Raw genomic sequence first — 23,158 nt, forward strand, 5'->3', positions numbered from 1 at the left:
CAAAGCTACAACTTTCGCAGGACTTGGGGGGGGGGGGGGGGGGGGGGGGTGTGGATCTCCCAGATCTGAAGAGATAGCAAATAGGCGCCCTGCTGTCATATGTGGGTGACTGGGTGCTTAAGGACTTGAGGTTGATATGGCTTGATGTTGAGGCTTTGCAAACGAGATGTCTCCTCATTAACTTACTGTTTATGGACAAGATGAGATCCATGGCTGAGCACTGTGAGAGCCCAATTATCCTAAAACAGTGAAAGCATGGAGGATAATACAGCAGGTTGAGGGCAATTTGCTTCAGACTTCACCGTTCACCCAGTTAGTGGGGGATAACGGAGAGACTCCATGAGATCTGGAATCAAGAGCTAGGGGAAGAAATTTAATCGGAAACATGGAAGGATATATGGGAGAATGTAAAGAAAATTTCAATATGCAATAAAGCACAAGCTATAGAATTGAAGATCCTTCCAAGGCCCCATATGGCGCCAGAGAGGTTCTAAAAGTTTAAGAAAGGATATTCTCTGGAATGTCTCAAATGTAAAATCAGATTAGGCACCCTTACACATTGCTTTTGGTCCTGGTACAAGATTCACGGATATTGGGGTGCCATAATGAATGAACTGGAGAGGATCCTGGGAATTGAAGTTAAGGCGGATCCGATATCCCTTCTTTTGGGACTACTAAATCTGTCCTCTCTAGGTGAACTCTGGAAGAGTTTACTTAACATTCTTACACACTGTGCGAGGAAGAACATTTTAATGAAGTGGACATCAGAAAAACGTCCAGGTCATGCGGGGTGGCACAGACTTGTGATGGAGCTCATTCCGCAAGTTTATCTGACGAGTATGGTGCACCATGGAACAGAGCAATTTTATAAGACATGGCAGCCTTTTCTGAAGTAACATAGACATTGACGTATTGGTGGTATTGTTTAGGGTCTTTATATAGCTGTGAGGGTTGTATATGGTGGTCCGAGAACCCTGGGGGGAGGAGGTCTAGTAAATACAGGTATAACTGTTGCTCCCGTGGATGGAAGCTTCAGTAGAGGTGCAGCAAGTGGAGTAGAGTAGTGGAATGTAATGTAATTCATTTCATTGGATTTAAATTTAATGTAATACTATTTCGTTTAATTTGAATTTATTTTAACTTGGGCTAAGTTAAGTAAATATGAGACGATTGTATCCCGAAGAGTAGTAGGTAGTTTATTGTTAACATTATTATATTACAGTAATGTAGTATTATTTCTACTGTTTTCTTCTTTACAAAAGTACAAAAATACAAAACAAAAAGTTATAAAAGAGTAAAAATTTTTCAAAAAATATATTAAAAAGATTTTCTAAAAAAAAGGTAGTATGAACTGAGAAATGCCCGGCAGCTTTGAAAAGCTGATGGCCATTTTATTAAGTTTTTGCTCACAGTTCCCAACTTTATCCAAACATTTAAAGCAGGAGTTGATGTAAGTGACATGGGAGTAAGGACTGTCCTCCTTCAGGAAGACATACGATCATAGGTACAGGAGTAGGCTATTCAGCCCCTCAAACCGGCTCTGGCATTCAATAAGCTCATGGCTGATCTGTGACTTAACTCCATCTGCCTGCCTTGAACCCATGTCCTTTGATACCTTTGCTTAACAAAAATTTCTCTCACATTTAAATTTAACAATTGAATTAACCACCCGCTATTTGAAGAAAAGTTCTAAACTTCCACTACTCATTGCATGTAAAAGTGCTTTCTAACATCTCTCATGAATGGCTTGGCCCTAATCTTTAGACTATGCTTTTCTAGGATCTTCAACCAGTGAAAATGGTTTATCTTTATTTACCCTGTTAATATCCTGAAAACCTTGATTAGCACACCCCTTCATCGTCTAAATTTTAGGGAATAAAGGTCTAATTTGTCTAATCTCTCCTCATAACACCTGAAGTCCAGGTATCATCTTTGTTCACCTGCATTAAACTCCCTCCAGGGCAAAACATTAGCTCATGGTACTCTAAGTGGGGCCTAACTAGGACTTTGTATAACAGCATAACATCTGCATCCTTACACTCCAGCCCTTTAGATAAGGAGGCTCATTGAATGTTTGCCTTCATAACTATGTGCTGCACATTTTCATAGATTTTAAAAGAGTTATCTATCTGAATCTCCAAATTTCCTTGGACATCCACTGCATTTAACTTTGTGACTTCTAAAAAAATACTCTGGTCTGTTTTCCTTTGGTGTGAAATGAATAACCTCACATTTGTTTATATTAAAATTAATCTGCCACAACTTTGCCCATTCACCTAATCTATCAATATCCTATTGCAATTTTATGCTGTTATCTAAATTGCTGTACAATTTGTGTCACCAGAAAACTTGGATAATTGACTTTTTATGTCATTATCCAAGTTGTTAATGAATATTGTCATGAATATAGTAAGATAAATCCAGAATAAACAGACCAATCAGGGTACTTTTCCAAAAAACCTAAACAAATATCAGATAGCAAATATCCTCAAATCTGTTGATGGAGGGATAAAACAGCTTCAGAGACATTAGAAAGGTAAACTCTCACAAGTGAAAGAAAGACTGAATATCGGTGTAGAAACAACCTTGTGTTGACCTCAAAAAATCAAAAGGCAGTAATAAAGGAAGTCATAAAATTCTGTCGTCTGTACTGTTACTGGTGAACTGTTTTTCCCTGATATTTTTCTCCTTTGTCCACACTGAATATCCATGCAATGTCTGTCTGTATGTGAGGAGTTATTTAAGAAAGAATTGAGTTTAAGTTGTAGAATTATACATTAGCAATTCATATTATCTTTTTGGCATTTGTTCACAATTACCAGTTTTATCTTTTCATGTATACAAACATGGTGTACATATTCTTTTAACTGAAATAATTAAATGGAATTTGGGTGGCTTAATCAAATTTTCACATTTGTGGGAACTCCACAAACAGTGGGGCTTAACTTTACAGTGCACTTTCTAATGAGTCATGACAGTATGCATGTCTGTGTTGTAAAGTATTCCCCTCCCCTCTGCGTCTAATACAGTGTGGAAAAAAAAATTTTTCTTTTTTTTTAAACCTTTACATCAGTGTTATGATCTTTACAAAGTCGGAGCCAACAAACAGAAGGAATGGGGGAAATTACAGACAGGTGGTGAGAATAGGGTGAGAGATTTGTTTATAAACCCAATCGGACTGTGACAAAGGATAGAGACTGCATATGTTATCCTGTGTTGGTGTTTGTGTATGAGAAATTGAAAAACAACTCTCAGTTTGCTGAGTACATCTATTTTGCTATTTCATCGATTTTCCAGAAAATAGAAGGAGAGGGTTCAGAAAGAAGAGAGACAAATAATTTTCACCCAGGCAGCATGATACCTATTTTACCTTGCACAATCATCCCTTTTGGTACTTAATATTTGACATCTCTTTTCCACTCCTCCTACTTCACGCCACACCCCTTTCCCTAAGTCTGTACTTGTTTAAGACCTATGTTATTTCTAACATTTTCCTATTCTGAAGAAAGGACATTGACTGAGATAACTCTGTAATTCTCTCCACAGAAACAACATGACCTGCCGAGCACTGTTTTGTTTATATTTCAGATTATGAGCATCCCTGTTATTTTTCCCTGTTTTTGTGTAGAGCTTTCCTCCCACTGTCCAAAGATGTGCAGGTCAGGTGAATTGGCCGTGTTAAATTGCCCATAGTGTTCGGTACATTGGTCAGGGGTAAGTGTGGGGAAATGGGTCTGGGTGGGTTACTCTTCAGAGGGTCGGTGTGGACTTGTTGGGCCAAATGGCCTTTTTCCACACGAATCTAATTTAATCTAATTGTCCACCTGTTTTAGAAGCTTCCGGTTACATTGAAATTAATGGAAAGGAAAATCTGGCAGCTCATATACTGGATGAGTGATCAACTCTGCTAATTTACTGCACAAGTTGCAAAATTTGAAAAATAATGCAAAGTTTTTTTGATAAGCTAGAGTTGAATTCAAAAAGGCACCTCCCTTTATGAAACAATAAATTCTACACTTTTCTGCAAATAGCTATTGGTGCTGTAGGTGGCAGTATGATTTGTTAGAACCAGCACACATTCTACGATACAAAGTCTTTCTGCGATATCCTTTTTTGCCACAGGAACATTTTTATTGTTTTTAATTGTGAGCGCAGTTTAAAAATGCTTTAAGTCTTAATAGAATCTGTGGCCAATTAGAGAATCTTTGGAATTCTCTGACCCTAGAGGGTTCCGGATTACCCATAGCTGAGCATATTTAAGGCATGATTTGGAGATGCCAGTGTTGGACTGGGGTGGACAAAGTTAAAAATCATGCAACACCAGGTTATAGTCCAACTGGGTTTATTTGGAACCACTAGCTTTTGGAGCACTGCTCCTTCATCAGGTGATTGTGGAGAATTTATAGCAAAAGTTTACAGTGAGATGTAACTGAAATGATATATTGAAAAAGACTTGGATTGTTTGTTAAGTCTCATCTTTAGAATGACCATGTTGGTTTCAGTTCTTTCATATATAAAATTGCAAAATTTTTTAAAAGTTACATTCTCAAGTGAACTTTAACAATTGGTGTCATGTCAGCCCAGATAAGGTATTGCAGGTATTAGCTCCCTGTGGGGCTGTCTGTGCCACAATGGTCAGACTGTGTAAATCTGTTTTTTAGATTAGAATCAGAGTCTTACATGGATTCATGCAGTTTTTGAGCAAAGTAAAATGTAATTCTGAAAGTACAAATTCACCCCACAAACTTTTATATGTGTGTGCGTGTGTGTGTGTAAATGGGTTCAAGTAACTGTGAGAGAGTGAGAGTGTAAATGAGTTCAAGTCTGTGAGAGGGTCAGAGTGTACATTGCAATAGGGTCACCTGTAGTGTGACATGAACCCAAGGTCCTGGTTCAGGTATTCCCCATGGATACCGAACTGGCTATCAGCCTCTGCTCAGCCACTCTTCATTGTTGCCTGTCCCGAGGCCTGCCTTGGAGGACGGTCACCTGAAGGTCAGAGGTTGAATGTCTCAGACTGCTGAAGTGTTCTCCAACTGGGAGGGAACACTTCGGTCTGTTGATTGTTCTGCAGTGTCCATTCATCCGGTGCCTGTTCTGCAGTGTCCATTCATCCGTTGCCGTAGCCTCTGTTTGGTCTCAAAGTATCTCATATTTAAGGCACCACACATTTTTGGTCCCTTACAGGAGGTTGTCATTATTTAACCAATTTCCAACTATTGCTGAGGCTACCAGAATTTAATTGTGGCTCGGGGATTATGAGGGCAGCATGGCTTTCCTGTGTCTCCAGAAGGCTGCCCAGCAAAAACTGTGGCCTTGTACTGGTTTCCATTTCTCAAAGGTCTTACATAGAACCAGAACGTAGTCTTGAAAAATCATTTTGTTTGAAAATTGCAAAAGTAGGCTGGAGCTGCAGCCAGTACATGGAAGAAAAGTTTGGGACATTTGATTAACCTTATCATATGTTTCTTAACTACCATTGTTACTTTTTTCAAGAATATCTCTATGCCCCTGAATTGTACTTTAACAAGCAATATACTGCATCTTTTACTTCAGTTTTCCGATGTCACTTGGCACACATTCTTAATTGTGGACAATGTCCAAGAAATAAAGGTCAATGGTCATGGCTACCATAACAAACAATTCATGGCCATGAGAAGATCTCCTTGGGAACTTACACAGATTCTCTGCTCCAACTATGTGAATTGGCAAATTTAGTGCCAGATTAGTGGTTAAAAAGCTAAAAGCTTTGGGATTATTTAGTCAAACCATACATCCACAAGCTTCCAGCTCTTGTTCTGTCACTTAATTCCAAGTAAGTGACACTTATTCTCAGTTATTCCACTTATTCCACTTATTCTCAGTTTGTACTGATCATGATCTTAGCTGATGACATTACTAGATGGGTCAGATCTCAGAAAAACCTGGCCTGATAGCATATTTATATAATTTGTTTGCTGCAGATGATTTTCTTTAACAGTAAAACAGAAGTTTATTCCACAAGTGTAAAATAAAACAAACCAAGCTAAATAGAGAACAGTTTGAAAGATCTTAAAACACAGAGCAAATCCAAGTTTTATCTACTCCCAACAGTCACTACAGCATTTCATATCCACAGAAATCATCCTTCTCTATCATATCTTTAAATTTGACTTGAAATCATTATCCTGTGAATTGTGAAACTTTTTGACTTGAATACTTACAGAACTGAAAGTTTAAGGCTTCCTTAGTCTAAAAATCTGTCAATTTCTACCCAGACACTCCTAGTCTTGATTTGATTTATTACTGTCACATATACCAAGGTATAGTAAAAAGTGTTATCTTACGTGCTTTATAGACAGATCATATTATACAAGTGTATCAGGGTATCAGAATAGTGTACAGGATATAGTGTTACAGCTGCTGAGAGAGATCAAAATTAACATTAAAGAGGTCCATTCAAAAATAGAATAACAGCAGGGAAGAAGCTGTTCTTGAATCTAGTCTGGAAGATTCACAAGTTAGATTTTTATACTAAGGTAATTGAACTTTTCCTTCACTGTCCTATATTCCTTTCCCTAGGCACGTTTGACTACTCAATACAATCGTATCGGATTTTTGGCTTAAACTCCACTTTCCCAACTTCTACATACTCAATTTCATTAGGGGCCCAAAGTCTGTCTGTCTGTCTTTCTCATCCCTAAACATTATCAAAATGATCTAATTCATGGTTCATATTAATACTTCAGTGGTAATAATTTATCTTGAGAAATTACATTTGTACAAGTAACATTCTAATATCTTTTGATCTTCATAAGTAAAAGCCTGACTTATAGGTTACTTTTAAACAATGTTTATTAATAGACTGTGTATTGTGGTAAGAATACAAGTAGCATATTCTGTGCTGTACAGGTTCCAATCTCCTGGCAGAGTGCTTTCACATGACAACTGAGGTTACCATTACATCACAGCTTACCTGAGAGGCTAATCAACACATGCATTAAAACTTTAGAAATTGCCAGAACACTGCAAATAGTGTTTATTCAAGAGGTTCAATGTGTACATTAGAGGTGAGATATTGTATTTGCTTCACCAACTCACTCACTGGTGCAGTGTTTTCTATACTGCGTTTCCATCCATTCATAAAAAAGTGATTTTATAGTACATTTTACTGTTTTACAAGATAAACTAAATTCAAACATCCCTTTCAAACCATTACTGCTTCTTTACACCTTTCAATTCTTATCAGCCCATACTGCAAGCAGTGTTTAGACCTGTCTCTGTATCAAAGGCTACTCCTGAAAAAGTATTAATTCTGTAACCTACCCAGAATAATGCCAACCCTATCGTGTCTCCATAACTTACTCAACGATGGAAAGATTATCATAATCATCCCTTAAAAACACAGTCTTAGGACCTGAATGGACTGCAGAACATCATACTTTCTCCTCCTTTATAAAGTACATGCTAGGGGAGGAAATTGTGAGGTCTGCAGATGCTGGAGATCAGAGCTGGAAATGTGTTGCTGGAAAAGCACAGCAGGTCAGGCAGCATCCAGGGAACAGGAGAATCGACGTTTCGGGCATAAGCCCTTCTTCAGGAACCTGAAGAAGGGTTTAAGACCGAAACGTCGATTCTCCTGTACTTTATAAAACACATTAAATAGGGCTGCTACCCTTTTTAAGAAACTGTTAAAATAGCACTTCCATGAAATGGCATGAATAAATAAGTAAGAATTGTCAGAACTGGCAACAGTAGATGAAATCTCTCAACCCAATTGTGGAAGATCAGTTTAATATCCTCTGTACATTTATTTAGCACATGTACATCGATTCTAACTTATTTAGATCATATAGGTCTACTATTTATTTACCAACATTACTAACTTTAAAGATAGCTTTTCTTAATTATGCAACTCAGAACAGATTGACATTCTTATCCCATCAGGAATAACAGCCAGCATTTAACAAGTACTTAAACCATCTCTTGCTTTCCCAGGACAGATAGCACACAAACTAGTGTACGATAGATACAACTATGCTAAAATTTTAATATATATAGGAACTGTATATAAAGCAGCTTCTGTAAAAACTGTACTTCAGATTCTATCGCTACCTCAAACTGTGCTACTGTGGATGCGCAAAGAGGTTATTTTCACCACTCACTAATTTCGGTTGTTATTGAACACAATCCTACAGGACGTCAGAGATAGGGTTGTAAAGTCTTAAAGCAGGAGGTAGCCTTCATTTACCTGAGGAACTGCAAACTGCAAGTCAGAGAGTCATTGAACACAGGAAAAACCCTTTCATACTTAAATAAATGGTTTGCTTTCATCAGGGATTTAAGTTTATCATACAGATCATAGGGTCAAGAGATTTAATTTAGAAGCCATCAAGTTAACCCGAATAAAATATTTGAGATATCACAACTAACTCTGGTTTCAGAGATTAATGATTCAGATTGAAAACTTGATTGAAACTCTGGAGTCACATTATGCACTAGACCTATAATTGCATTTTCCCCTCCCTAATGGACACAACAACTCATGTCTTTAACAGCAGCAAGTAGTTTCATGGTCATGATTATGCAAATTAACTTGAAGTAAACTATTTTTAAAATCAAATCACAATTAGTAGGATTGAACTCAATTTATTAGACCAGGTATCTGAATTATTAATCCACTAATATGAACTACACAACTATACCTCTACACAATGTTAATCATTTGGCAATCTTGCCCCTTTATCCATCTATACTGTAGTGTGATAGAATCTATGGTTTCAAGGCTTTTTTTTGAGACAGTCCCTAACTTTAACTGAAGTGGAAATTGACATTGTATTAAAACCAGATAAAATGATAAAGCTATTTGATGTTCAGTTGCAATACAGGTAAAGCTAAAGGTGGAAGTTGGATCCAGGAGCTGGGATTTCTTTTTAAAATCAACCTATTCAACCATCTTAGACAGATGAGATTTGCTTTCTGACCCAGAAGTAGGGACCTACCATTCCATCATAAGAGCCCTTCCATAAGCAGAGGTATTTTATTTCAAATCAACTTGTTCAGAGATGTTATTACACACCTCTGGAGCAGGTGAGACTGGAATCCAGATCTCCTAACTTTGGAGGTAGTAGGAACTCTACCACTGCACCACATGCTGTGACTAGGCAAATACACATTTACTATTGTTACTTGAAGATAACTGGTTACATAGTCTTGAGACAGTCAGGAGCAGCATTGAGGCAACTGTGCAGATATCTGCCATTTAGGTGAAGACTTGGAATTCTGCTCTAATCCAAAGACCAGGCTAAATCCCGAGGGAGCTGGAGTTCTCGTGGAGAAGTACTTTTCTGACTGAAAACAGTGCCAAATGTGCAGTAGACTTGCCCTAAGTGAGTACTTTTAAAAACAAAAACTGCCACTTAGCATAATTCAGTTTACATGAATTAAAAGCAAATTACAATTAATGTTGGATATTTGATTCTTTGCGTTTGGTCAATCCCCATAAGGATCATAACAGCAATTAGGTGGCAGTTTCATTATTCATGGAAATTAAAGTCATACAGAAGAGATGCACAGATTGGCAATATTACCAATTATATTTTAATTGACTATTGTTAATATGTTCACAGAATATGAACGTTGTTACCTTTACCAGCATATATTGCAATCGTCCCTAAATGTCAAGGAGATGATGGTAGTCAGCTGCCTTCTTGAACTACTGCCAGTACAAAAAGTATATAGAATTACAAGGCTGTTAGAGTTCCAAGATTTTGACCTAACTAAGTGAAAGAATCAGAATATACTCCAAACATCAGTTGCATAGCTTGCATTTCCTGTCCTTTGTCTGTTGAGCTCATACAGTTCACAATTGGAAGGTGATTGTGAAGGTATTGGACAAGGTGCCAAACAAGCAGGTGGCTTGGCCCTGAATGGTGATGAGCTTAGAGTATTATTGCGACAGCACCCTTCCACACAAGTGGATAGCTGGCCATTACACTCCTTGCAGAAGTTGGCCTGGAGTTCAGGAAATAAGCTACAGACCACAGAATTCTTAGCCTCGACCTGCTCTTCTAGTCACAGTATTTGTACAGCTATTCTCAGTTTCTAGTCACTGGCAACCCACAGGATTTTGCGTGTGGGGGAATTCACTGATATACTGCTATTGCATGTCAAAGTTAGATTCTCCCTGGTTAGAAGATGGTCATTGCCTGGTACTTCAGTCTTATGAATATTATTTGCCATTAAGCCAAGCATCATGCAATACATATGTTTTTCTTGGATCAGGGAATGGACTGTTACTTAGATGTATATTTTTCCCCTTGCCCCAACAAGTGCTGATTATTGAAAGACAAAAGACATTATGGAACGTTTTGTGTAGGTATGCAGGACCCTACCATACATGCAGCAAATGGGCAATATAGTGTCAAAATCATGGATTTTTTTTCCCTGTTTAAAACAGCGTTCAAGTATTTGTGCAAGTAGACCACTTTAGTCTGTATTATGGGTATTTTTACATCAAATTTTATTTCCACAATAAATGATTGCTTCAGAGGTAATTTCAATCTAGAGATAAATGGCTGTTCCATGGAAGTGTAAGATAAAATTAGCTGCAAAAACACCTTTACAATAATACTACTGTATTATCGTTGCAATAATATTTTAATGACATTCGATTTGAAAGAATAATTGAAGAATAAAGTTAATATAAAACTCTTTATTGAGTTTAGTTTAAAAAAAAAGAAAGTTCCCCTCATTAGACTTTTGCACATGATTTATTTACAAAGAAGAGACTTTACACCTAGATACTCATTACAAAAAGAACAGTTTTGACACATTGCAGTTTCAACCTCAGAGTACTGCATCAGATTTTGCAATGGTTTCAAACAGTAAAGAGCAGTGTGGTCAATTTACTCTCCTTTCAAGACAATTCCTGTGGGTCATGAATGTGCAAGCACTTTCAAGATTGCTGCCAGGTGATCATCCTGCACACAAGGTTAAATAATGGAGTTTGGCAGTCTAATTTGAGAGGGGGCGCAGGGAAAGACAAGCCTGATCTTGTCCTCAAATCTTCAAAAAAATGAAGATTTTGCCAGTTTCCCAGCCCCTCATCCAGGAGGTGTTTTTACTGATTTCACAATTTTAAAAGTATTATTCCAATCAAGGTAGTGAACTCATAATAGATAAAGAAATTTAACCTGACATATCTTGGACCACCTGGCCACGTGTTTCCAGTATTTTTGGATAAAAAGTACTATTCTAGTAGCTTCTAAAAACAAAAAATGCCAAATACACAAGATTAATTATTACTCAGATAAAAAAAAATTCTATTGGAAATGAAATCCTCAATTTAAACACAAGGAACATTTCACCAATCAAGAATTAGCAACCTGCCCAATTCAAGTCAAGACAGAGCCAGATGCACAACAAAAAGCACCTTGCCCAAACCACAAAAAAAAAACTACATTCCAACAATGAGATGAGATGAGATTTCTTCAACTACAATCCGTCATATCACTTATCAGGCACCGAGTTTGCCAATTGTTGCTAAGTTAGAAGCATTATGCAGGTTCATCTCGGCAGCATAAACTTAATGGTATTTCCAAATTACATTTTGTACATGACCCTTAAGGCAGGAGATAGAGACACATTTATCCCATCAGGGTATGAACTCAGGCACAAAATAAAAGTCTAATGAAAGTTAGCTTTAAGAAAACCCTAGTGTATTAAAATGCAACAGCTTTAGAACATCAATACTCAAAAGAGATTTGTGACAACCAGCTGAGAGGTGCTTGCCTGTAAAATAGGACAGTTAAAAAAAAACCAAGCAATAAAGATATAATATAGATAAAGGGATACAAGGAGAGTTCATTTTACTCATTACAACATTTAGAATGTCATTTCTAATGAAAGGATTACTTTCAGTATTTCATAAAACCGTAGGGTACATTCCTTATACTGTTTGATGCTGGTGGCGAATGCCATACTGCAGAACTTGTGCGTTTCAGATAACGTGGCTTGCTTTTGCCGAAGATGTTCTCAAGATTTGGGGGTTGAATGACACCGAAGAATTTGTCTAAATCAAGTGGGTGATAATACTGCTTTACGAGCGCTTGCTGCAATTGGGCACCTGATAACAAAAAAAAATAATAATGGCAAAGTGATGGACTGGAGCTGAAAGTAAATCTTTGTTATAACTCTCCACATTGAAAGTGCAGACAACTTAGCTGTTTTGCTGATACAAGGAATTTACAAATTTTCCAATAAAAGAGAGTGGTGGTGGAGGATATGGATGTTAGGATAATGAGGGCAACTTCATTTGACTACAATTAGTAGGCTGTACATGAAATAACTATTCCCTTACAGAAGTGTCATGACCATGGTTTTCAGAATTTTCTGATCTGAATTCAGATTTCCAATACTTTTCTATCCTCCACAATTTCTGTTGAGAAAAGAATTTCATCTCAATGGCTCAACATGTGGCTCAGACAAACTAATAGGAGGCAGTTTCCACTTACCCATGAGACAATGAGGGTGGCTGTTTACGTAACAAACAAACAACAAACAAAGGCACATATGCGCTAGAGAAAAAAAAAAATGGTGGGGCCAATAATAGATTATTGGGGCAGAATCAGAGGCAACAACATAGGAGTAGGAGTATGAGGATTGCAGGCAACACTGCATACAACTGAAAAGAGTTTGGATTTGATACCTGGGTAGGGCAGTCCTCACCAGCTGGAAGATGGAGACAAATTCCAGCAAGTTGGAGATGGGACAACAGTTTTCAGAGGAGACAGACAGAGAGGAAGTTTAAGGACGGCAATCACAAATTTGAATGTAACAGAGCTGTACCAGAAAAGAAATTGTTAACAGTTGTCATAGGAGCCAGATTAGTGGCTTTAATGAAATTAAATATAAAATTATTCACGAACTTCTTGCACGGAGTCAAATGGGTCGAGTGAGGGGTTTATAGGAACGTGTTGGCAGTGGAGTATAGAAAAGGGAGATTTCTTCACTTCCAGAACTGTCTAGGAATAGCTGTTGGCTTTTGACAAAGAAAAACACCTTAAGTAAGAATAGAAATATTTCTAAGGGCTGGCAGCATTTGAAAAGAATGAAATAACATTAATATGGGAGTCAGATTTGACTACTTACCTTCTTCTAAAAAAATGTGATGGGACTTAAGCCATTGAAATGGGAAAGGGGAGGAAAAACAGAAGAGAAGTGCTGAAATTGAATAGTAGGTTGGAGAGATGAAACAAAAATATTATGAATGGAAGACAAAAAAAGCAGTGGTAATAAAAAAGGCAGTGGTCGAAAAGAAACAGCATTTGGCCAGAGATTGCAAATGGCAGAACAATACTGTTCAAAAGCAACACAGGAGAAGCAAAATTCAGAACAGTCCATGGCAAAATAAAAAAATTCCTGGTTTGAAATTGTTAAACTCAAACATGAAGTCGAGAGAATATAAGTGCCTTGTTGAAAGGCATGGTGCTGTTCCTCAAGCTTGCACTCAATGGAACAATGGAGTAGGCGAAGGACAGAAAAGTGAGCATGAGAGCAAGAGTGAATTAAAATCAAGAAGTGGAGCCTGGTGTCATGTTTGTAGATCAAGTTGGAGATGTTTGGTAAACTGTCACCAACGTGATTCTGAGTCTCCCAAATATATGGGGGAGTTGCTTTGTTGGCTTTTTGCACAACGCAGACTAAACTCTCATTTGTATTACGATAAGGAGTGTATTACAAAAAAAATTCAAAATCAGCATCATTAAGCTTCCCCTTTTGGCTTCTACTTCTCCAAATGTTAACTCTGGATAACAAATTCAGAAAACAAGGCTGAAGACAATTTTGAATCTTGGGTTCAGTCTGTGTAGTACCAGATATGATCAAGTCTGAACTTTTGAACTTCGATTAAAGGTAAGAACTATAACTTGGTAACAAACCTACATGAGGTAAATTTTAAAAGAGGAATACTACATTTTAAAAAGGCAAAAAAAAAAAGGTGTAGTCAAGGATGGAGATACCTGAAGATAGGGCTACGGGACAGCCAAAAGGCAAGGTAGTTTAGATACTCTAAGATACTCAAACTTATTTCATGGAGAGCACAAGGAGTAAGCAGGAGGATAGGATTGGGCTAGTTTTGCAAGTACACTTAACAGCAAGGGAAGTGGTTTTGAGCTAGGTGAGGATACTGCTGATAAGGAGGCCCTTTACAGAAAGCCAAAAGGGACAACAGGTAACTAACTGTAGGCTTATTCTGTGTCTTGGATGGTAACAGTGCCAGAGACAAAAAGAATGGTTGCGATTGGGATTCAAAAGAATCTTCACAAACAAAATGTAATTTGTAAATCACATGCCAGATTTTAGAAGCGCTTGCAGTAGTTTTAAAGTTAGAATGAATTGAATCTTGACCAGGTTTGTGCACATATCTTCCATCAACTGATAAACCATGTTAATTTGTATGTAAACTATGATTGCTAAGCCTGACCCCTTCTCTCAGTTGTAATCCAGAGTTAATACTTAGTTGGAGTTGAAGTTGAAAGAAGAAATAGAAGGCAACAGCAAACTCACCAGTATAAATGCCCAACAAGCTAATCTTTTTCCTTTATTACATGGAAAGATTTAGTCTTGTTTGTGCAAAAAATTGAAAAGGAATAAACTCACATTTCAACCTTTTCCTGTGAGCTTGTATTTGCAATAATTCTTTAAGCTTCACTGCAAAGCACATACAAGTGCTCCTTGCAAGAGTTAGAAACAGAAACTGATGGAAATATTGGCTGGTAAGGCAGCATCTGGAGCAAGAGTGCAGTGAGAATGAGAAAACAGAAACAAAAGTCAACATTTCAAGTGGATGGAGTATTTCCAGCATCTTTGTTCAAGTTTGCAATTTCCAGCATCCACTCTGTTTTTGTTCCAAAGAGTGCATAACAAATCAAACATGGGAAGAATTACATAATTTGCCTGTTCTTATTGTGACCAGTTGTTGCTACCAAAATAGGCTAACTGAGCTGATAATTGGAAGTTGAAACTGTGTTTGTTTGCTTGCATGGATTCAGTTGCCTAATAAAACTCTAAATTGATCAAGTTATTTCCTTACCATTAGCCCAAGTAGGGATAGGTTTACGTGGTGCTCCCTCATCATCTGTTGAATCATCACTTTGTAAATCCATCCCGTAAGTTTCCAGATTGACTTTAGACAATTTAATTTTTGAGTAGCCATTAGGAGTCATAGTGTAAGACTCCAGTACCGCTGAATGCTGGAAAAAAAGTTAATCCATTAAAATCAAATTGTTGAACTATCAGCACTTTTTAAAAAACCACTGTCCCTTGAGTTCTCAATGAAGTACACACTTTTCCAACTATACCACAAACTCAAGGGATGACTTCCCAATCAGCCAATTTCCACAAAATCGCACTAACAGTTCACAGATCCTGTTGTTGGACAGCCATTTACTGTTAGGCAGGTACCAGAGTTTTGGGCAGATGCCAAAAGGCATGCAAGCAAAGCCATGAGAAGAATCTCCAGTTTAGAATGCACAGCCACTTACACAAAACTGCTCAGTTTGCTTTGAAATGGTGGTTAAAAGGAGGGAAAAGACAGGATTCAAGAGAAATGAATTTGCATTAATTTCAATATGAAAACATTAAAGTGAAATTCAGCAAGAACTAGAAAATATAGGTTTGCTTTTATACTACTTGGATGGGCAATAAAAAAAAAATCAGTTTCTGAAGCTGCACAAAGCAGCCGGCCATTTAGCCCATTGTTATTTCAAAGCACAGTAGATACAATTTGTCTTACTTCTCCATTGTTTCTCATGCCCTTGCAAGTGTTAAGTGTTTATCAAATTCCCCTTCAAGTTACTGAATTTGCTTCCTTGCATGAAGGCATTCCCAGTCATAACAGGATGGGTTTTCCAAAAAAAATCTATTTGTTCATCTTATCAATCATGTGCTTATTATTCTTAGACAACAAGGATGCTCATTGTATGATATGTAGTATAGCAATAAGTATGACTACATTCAGTCAAACATTATTGGGATCTCAGGGGACTGATCTTGCCTTCCAAAACTACGAGAACAGGTTTCAACCTTTTGCACAAAATAACAAATTTTAAGAACTACTGTATTATCTTTTCACAACATTACCTACTTTTGTTTGTCGTTTATATAAATAATTTGGATAAGAACATAGGAGGCACGGTTACTAAGTTTGCAAGTGATACCAGAATTGGTGATATAGTGCACAGGTAGTTAAAAATACAAAGAGATCTTGATCAATTGGATCAATGGTCTGAAGAATGCCAGTTGGAATTTAATTTGGCTAAATGTGAGTTGACATATCTTGGTAATACAAATAAGGACAGGACTTATATAATTAATGGTAGGGCCCTGGATAGTATTGGAGAACAGAGATTTAGGGGTTCAGGTACATAATTCTTTGAAGTTTGCATCACAGGTAGACAGGCTAGTTAAGATGACGTTTAGCACGCTTGCCTTCATTGCTCAGACCTTTGAATATAGAAGCTGGGATGCAATGCTGAAGTTGTACAGAATGTTGATGAGGTCTCTCCTGGAGTACGGTGTCCAGTTCTGTTCTCCCTCCTATAGGAAGGATATATTAAACTGGAGAGGGTTCAGAAAAGACTTACCAAGAATGGAGAGCTGGAGATATAAAAATATAGACTGGGACTTTTTTCCCTCCCCATACTGGATTGTAAAAGGTGAAGGTGTGATCAATATTGAAGTTTATAAAAATTGAGGGGCATAGACATTGTGAATGACAAGGATCCTTTCCCTCAGATGGGGGATAGAGTTCAAAACGAGGGAGCTTATTTTTAAGGAGAGAGGGGAAATTTTTTTTAAGTTGCTGGTTGTCCTTTTTTTAAAAAAAAGGAACAGTTCACGTGTGGAATAAACTGCCTGAGGAAGTGGTGAATGCAGGTACAGTTACAACATTTAAGAAATTTGAATAAGTTCATGAATACAAAAGGTTGGGAGGGATTTGAATGAAGTGCAGGCAGGTGGAACTAGTTTAGTTTGGGAATGTGGTTGGGTGGACTGGTAGGACGGAAGGATCTGTTTCTAAGCTGTATGACTTTGCAACTCTACTCCTCCAAACCATTTACCCCACTGGTTAACCCATAATAGCATCTTGTATATAACCATTATAGTTACACTATGTCCTTCGTTTTTTTGCAAATGAATTCATACACACACGTCTGTCGGAATGCACTTTTCAGAATGCAGTTGGACTCAAGAATGTTAGACATTGTGAATGACAATGCTTGATCTGTAGATTATTTCTCAGCTGGAGGATCTTTTCTCGCTTAGATCCTTTGCAGCACGAGTTATTTCACATAAACTGTTGTTGTGACCACAGATAATAACCCCAGATCAATGGACAGGCCAAAACCTTAAATTCCATTTTATTTTTTGTATGGAAAGCCAAAACAATTGTAGATGCAAATCCAGTAGATATCTGGACAGGAATTCTGGAATATCACACCTGCAAGTAAAAAAAAACTTAAAGGGAATGTGAGGAGGAGAAGCGAGTGGCATTATCTCTGGACTATTAATCCAGGGAGGCGAAAGTGACGACTGCAGACGCTGGAGATCAGAGACAAGATTAGAGTGGTGCTGGAAAAGCACAGCAGATGAGGCAGCATCTGAGGAGCAGGAAAATTGACGTTTTGGGCAGGAGCCCTTTATCAGCACCACTCTAATCTTGTCTATTAACCTAGAGACCCAGGTAAACATGCTCGGGACCAAAAACAAATCCTGCCAAGGCAGGTAGAACTTAATTCCAACTTTTAAAAATGACCTCGCGAGTTAAATGACGACCACAAAACCATTAACATGAAAATAAAACACCATCTGTTTCACTAATGCCATTTAGGGAAACAGATTTGCCATCCTTACCTGGCGTGGCCTACAACATGCAATTCCAGACCCACTGAATGTAACGGACTCTTAACTGCCCTCTGAAATGGCCTAGCAAGCCATTTGGTTGTAACAATCACTAGAAAGTAGCACCACCCAAGAACGGACCCTCTTTTGTAAGAGGGTTGATTGCATCATAGCAATATGTAAATTTTATTTAGTCAGGTATAATTGCTAAGACCCGAGATGATCTGTTCCCCCATCAAAGCTGAAATAGAAAACCTCGTCTCTATCCACAGACTGAGCAAAAGCAGACAGAATGCGTACAGCCAGTGGAACTTGAACATCACACTGCCTTTGACACCATTATCTAATACAGCAAACTTTATTTTAAAACGGGTACCTTATGAAACAAAATTTTTGATAATGCAGCAAAGATTATAGAAGTTTATTGTATTATCACAATCTCAGTGCTGTCCAAAGTAGTCAGTTGTGTACAAGTGAGAAGGCTGTCTGCCAGTAAGTTAAGGAAAAGTTGCATGATTTTCTTCTTTATTTACAGTAATAAATCACTGAAACAGTGATATGTATAACTCCCTGCATTAAGTTTCTATTACTTTGTGTGCTTTTACATTGATTTTGTGGACTTCTTGATCAACCGAAATTTTTGATCAACAGCACACTCAGTTCCATAGGTGCTGCTAAATTAAGTTTGCTCCACAAGATTTGTCACCTTCAGTTTTTTGTCAATTATTTTATTAAAGAATATCCTCATATTATTGACCTTGTTACTGGAAACAATTTAATCAAAATAGTTCATGATTTTAAACCACCTTGATCAAATCTCCTCCACTTACTTCAAGGAGAGCAACTTGAGCATCTCCAGTCTGTCCACTTCTAATGAATTATGGTAGTCTCAGATACCATTCGAGTGAATAGTTTTTGCTGCCTCACTAATGCTTTCACATCCTTAAGGTATGACCCTCTGAACAAGGGTACTCCAGATGAGAATCTAAGCAGCATACTTCATAAACATTTAGCCCAACATCCTGCTGTATACTTCATGTTTATAAAACCAAGAATTCTGCATTATCATTTAAACTGACTGTTCAAGGCCCTGCCATCTTCAAAAGATTTGTGTATGCATATCAAAGTCTTTCTATTATAGTATTCACTAGAATTGTTTAATTTGGGTTACCTTGCCCCTAATCCCCCGAAAGGATTGGCTTCATCTATCCATTTCAAAGTCTTCCTGAGGCCCTTTACTATCAATCACACTGAACCAGAATTGCATTTTACCTGCAAAACTTCACAATTTGTGCCCTTTGCATGAATTCCATTTGCTATCTACTGTATCAAGAGGATTCCAATATTGATCCAAGGGAACACGTCATTGCATACTTTCTTCCGGTCCGAAAACCCTGACGATTTTCACTTTTTCCTCCTCCTCTTAACCATTTAATAATTATGCAGGCATTTCCATTTTAATCCAAAGACTTCAAAATTTGCTACAAATCTATTTTGTTGTACTCTCTCAAAACACCTTTCAAAAGAACTATGTACACAATTTCATTACATGACCCATCAAGTTCTCCAAACACAATCATGCATGTTAAAATGATTTGTCTTCAACAATCATGCTTGAATCCATTTAAATTCTTTTGTTCCATCACACATGACAGTTTCATCCTGGATTACTGTTTCTACACCATCAGGTCTAACTGCCTGCAATCACCAGGATTAGACCATTCTTTTGAAAAAAGGGGAAGTCAAGTTGCGGTTGTACAGGACATTGGTGAGGCCTCCTCTGGGAGTACACAGTTGGTTCTGCTCAAACATGTGCTTCTTCAACACAAATTTACTTTAATATGATTGAAGAATTTAGGCCAGTATTTGTAGAAGGCGAATATTTCCTACCCATATCGGCTATAACGCCGCATTAGTTGAAATGGCGCAGCTATTGCACGATTTTCTTATAACCAGAGATTGCTTGAGAACAGAATTTATCGGTTATATTAGAACCAAATGTACTATGTCCAGTTCTGGTTGTCCTGTTAAAAGGAAGGATATTATTAAGTGGGAGAGGGTTTAGAAGAGATTTCGCATGATGTTGCTGGGTATGGAGCATTCGAGTTGTAAAGAAAGTCTAGGACGTTTTTCACTGGAGCATAGGAGGTTGAGAAGTGACCTTATAGAAATAGTTTATAAAGGCATGAGGGGTTTAGATAGAGTTAATGGTAGGTGTCTTTTCCTTTAGATGGCGGGAGGGGGCAGCACGCACATTAAAATGAGAGCGAGCGAGAGAGAGAGCGCGAGCGAGCGAGAGATTTAAAAAGGACAGAGGGGCAATTTATTCCCCCTCCCCACACAAGTTCACATATGGAATGAACTTCCTGAGGAAGTGGTGAATATGGGCACCATTACAGTGTTTAAAAGACATTTGGATAAGTGCATGAATAGGAAAGGTTTGGAGGAATATGGGCCAGGAGCAGGCAGATGGGACTAGTTTAGTTTGGGATTATGTTCAGCATGGACTGGTTGGACTGAAGATCCACACTGCAGTGATCAAGGAAGTTCTTAATTTGCAGGAATTTCTTTGCACAATTTCTAGATGTAGGTCTGCTCTGTTTAGAGTCTTCAGGCAAGTAATTTGAAATAATAAATTGTCAGACATAATGCAGTCTCAAGATCTCTCAACTTTGACTAAAGGCAGTCATCCCAAAAAAGTTAAAGGAGAAATTATTCAAAATGTCACTGAATAGCCCCAGTGTTCCAACAAACTTTTGTATTTGAAGTAGTTCATTATTCTAAGTCAAACAATTGAAGAGTCATGTCCTTATTAGTTATCGCCCTCTAAGCCCCAGTACTGAAACAAACACTCACATGGACACCTATAGTTACATTCAGTATATTTTTGTTGGAGACCTCTTCCTTCACTTTCAAGTTCTTTTCTTCCTTGCATTTTCTTTGATCTTCACAAAGTCTACTCTCATTTTCTTGCTGCTTTGGTTCCAACTTTAGACTTGTAGATTCCCCATTTGCTAAAGTCAGATTTCCCAGTTCTTTCAATTGCTGTTCTTCCTATAAACAGGAATATAAGTATTATTTCAAATCTTGCTTTCAAACCTGCTTTCCCTTGATGGCCTTTAAGCTGCCTGACTGACTTCCTCAAGCCCCATACCTTCCAAAATAGGAAATAAAATAGAGAATTCATATTACAGAAGTTTGCCAGTCAGCCCATTGCAACTTTGCCAACTAGCAAGAGGTATACATCCGAATCCCACTTACCAAGTTATTGGTTTGAAGCTTTGTTATGGCACTTCAGATGCACACCCATGTGTTTCAAGAAACTACATGGAGGAGTTCAGCCTTTCCCATCCCAGGCTGAAAATTAAGCACCTTCTTTACATCATTACACATCAGTGCACTAGTGTAATTACCAGTGGATAGCATTTCAACATTAAAAGGTTACTTTTAATTTGCCAAAATGTACTGGACAAATATTTCAGTAACTAGTCTTCAAATCAGGAGTGCAAGCTAGTTGGCCCATGAAATCTTTGCCACCATTCAATGAGATCGTGGCTGTTTTGATAATTCTCAACTCTACTTTCCTGTGCAACCCCCAGCATCTCCCCCCGCCCCAAGGCCAACATTCCATTTGCTTTCTGAAGTAGACAATTTCACCACCCAAATTCCTTTAAATCTTTTGGTACTTAACTGCAAAAGCTATAATGTGTACAGTTTAATACATATGCAGTATACTTATCATGCAATATGGAGCTAAATAGCACTCCTAAATGGTTGTAATGGAGTCAGATACCATGGTTAGCAAAATGCTATACTTCAGGATAGAATTGACAGTAATAAAATCATTTCAGATATTTTCCCAAAACATGAACAAGGCTTAAGTATTCAATTTGTAGCTCCACTCTGAAATTTTTAGGATTGTACAATCAGGGACCGGATGGTCATTCAGAACATCAAACTCCCACTCGGAGACAGCCTCTTACCAGCTTTCTTTCTTTGTCTTGGGTTGCTCCATGAAGCTGTCCCTGTTCTTGTTCAGCCAGCAGTGCAGCATCCTCTGGTGTGGTTTGCTCCAGCTTTTGCTGCAACTGGATGGCTTTGTCTTTCTCTAGATGTTCATACTCTCTGTTAAGAAAAATTTGGTTGTCATTTTAGTCGTCTATTTGAGGCAAATCTACTGAGCTTGAAGTCCAAAGATGAAAACAGGACCCCTAACCAATGCAGTACTTAACTTTAGTCTGAAGAAGTGTTCTATTCACTGAAGTTACATTGCATCAGAGAAAGATCATAATGGTGCAGACCTGAACCGAACCCACAAACAATGGCACAATGAACACCAACACATGAAAAATAAAAGGGAGAAAAATCTACTGGGAAATTCACAGGCACGTGTAAAAATTATATTGGTGACAAGGTGGTAGTGCTGGTTGTGGGGAGAAGTGTGCTTACATTTCTCAAACATCAGTGTTCAGAATTTCCTTAGCCAAAATGCTTTTGTCCAAAAAGAATGGAGACAATGCTGGATTTGTTTCTGAAATGAGGCAGGCCAAACAGACCAGTCAAATACATTTGAAAGTATGTGAAAAGGTGATAAATAGTCAAGTTGGACTCCAGTGACAAGGGAGATGATTTTTTTTTTTTAAAAAGCTAGTAACAGACAATAATAATACTACACTATGCACACCAAATGAATTATTCCAGTGTGAATCAAACCAATAAGTTGGAGGGTGAAGACAAAAGACAACCAGATATGATATATAAATGGTAACAATGGCAGTTGACAGCAATGGGGATCCCAAAAATATTAACTGACCTGTATTAATAGAATCAATATATGGATAGAGCAGAACATAGAACAGTACAGCACAGGCCCTCAATGTTGTGCTGACCTTTTATCCTACTCTAAAGGTCAAACTAACTTACATACCTTCATTGTACTAACTTCCATGTGCCTATCCAAGACTCACTTAAATGTCCCGAATGTATCTGACTCTACCACCATTGCTGGCAGTCCATTCCACACACCCACCACTCACTGTGTAAAGAAACTACCTCCGACATCTCCCTAAACCTTCCTCCAATCACCTTAAAATTATGACAGACATTGCCATAATGGGAAAAGTCTCTGGCTATCCACTCTATGCCTTTCATCATAGAGTCAGAGATGTACGGCATGGAAACAGACCCTGCGGTCCAACCCGTCCATGCTGACCACATATCTCAACCCAATCTTGTCCCACCTGCCAGCACCTGGCCCATATCCCTCCAAACCCTT

The 23,158-nt window shown here is 37.9% G+C and overlaps 1 protein-coding gene across 1 annotated transcript in view; it reads right to left on the reverse strand.

The window, feature by feature from the left end:
• Positions 1 to 10,479: 10,479 nt before the first annotated feature.
• The window catches only part of LOC122557882 (inner centromere protein-like), a 67,308-nt gene continuing 54,629 nt past the window's right edge, over positions 10,480 to 23,158 (reverse strand). Inside the window, exons 14-17 of the mRNA XM_043706050.1 lie at positions 21,867 to 22,008; positions 20,740 to 20,937; positions 15,074 to 15,233; positions 10,480 to 12,106 (exon numbers count right to left, since the gene is read on the reverse strand). Of these exons, the coding sequence (XP_043561985.1) occupies positions 11,898 to 12,106; positions 15,074 to 15,233; positions 20,740 to 20,937; positions 21,867 to 22,008 (709 nt within the window). The 3' untranslated portion in view covers positions 10,480 to 11,897. The remainder of the gene's footprint in view (positions 12,107 to 15,073; positions 15,234 to 20,739; positions 20,938 to 21,866; positions 22,009 to 23,158) is intronic.

This window comes from Chiloscyllium plagiosum, chromosome 16 (assembly GCF_004010195.1).
Source record: "Chiloscyllium plagiosum isolate BGI_BamShark_2017 chromosome 16, ASM401019v2, whole genome shotgun sequence".
Classification (NCBI taxonomy): domain Eukaryota; kingdom Metazoa; phylum Chordata; class Chondrichthyes; order Orectolobiformes; family Hemiscylliidae; genus Chiloscyllium; species Chiloscyllium plagiosum.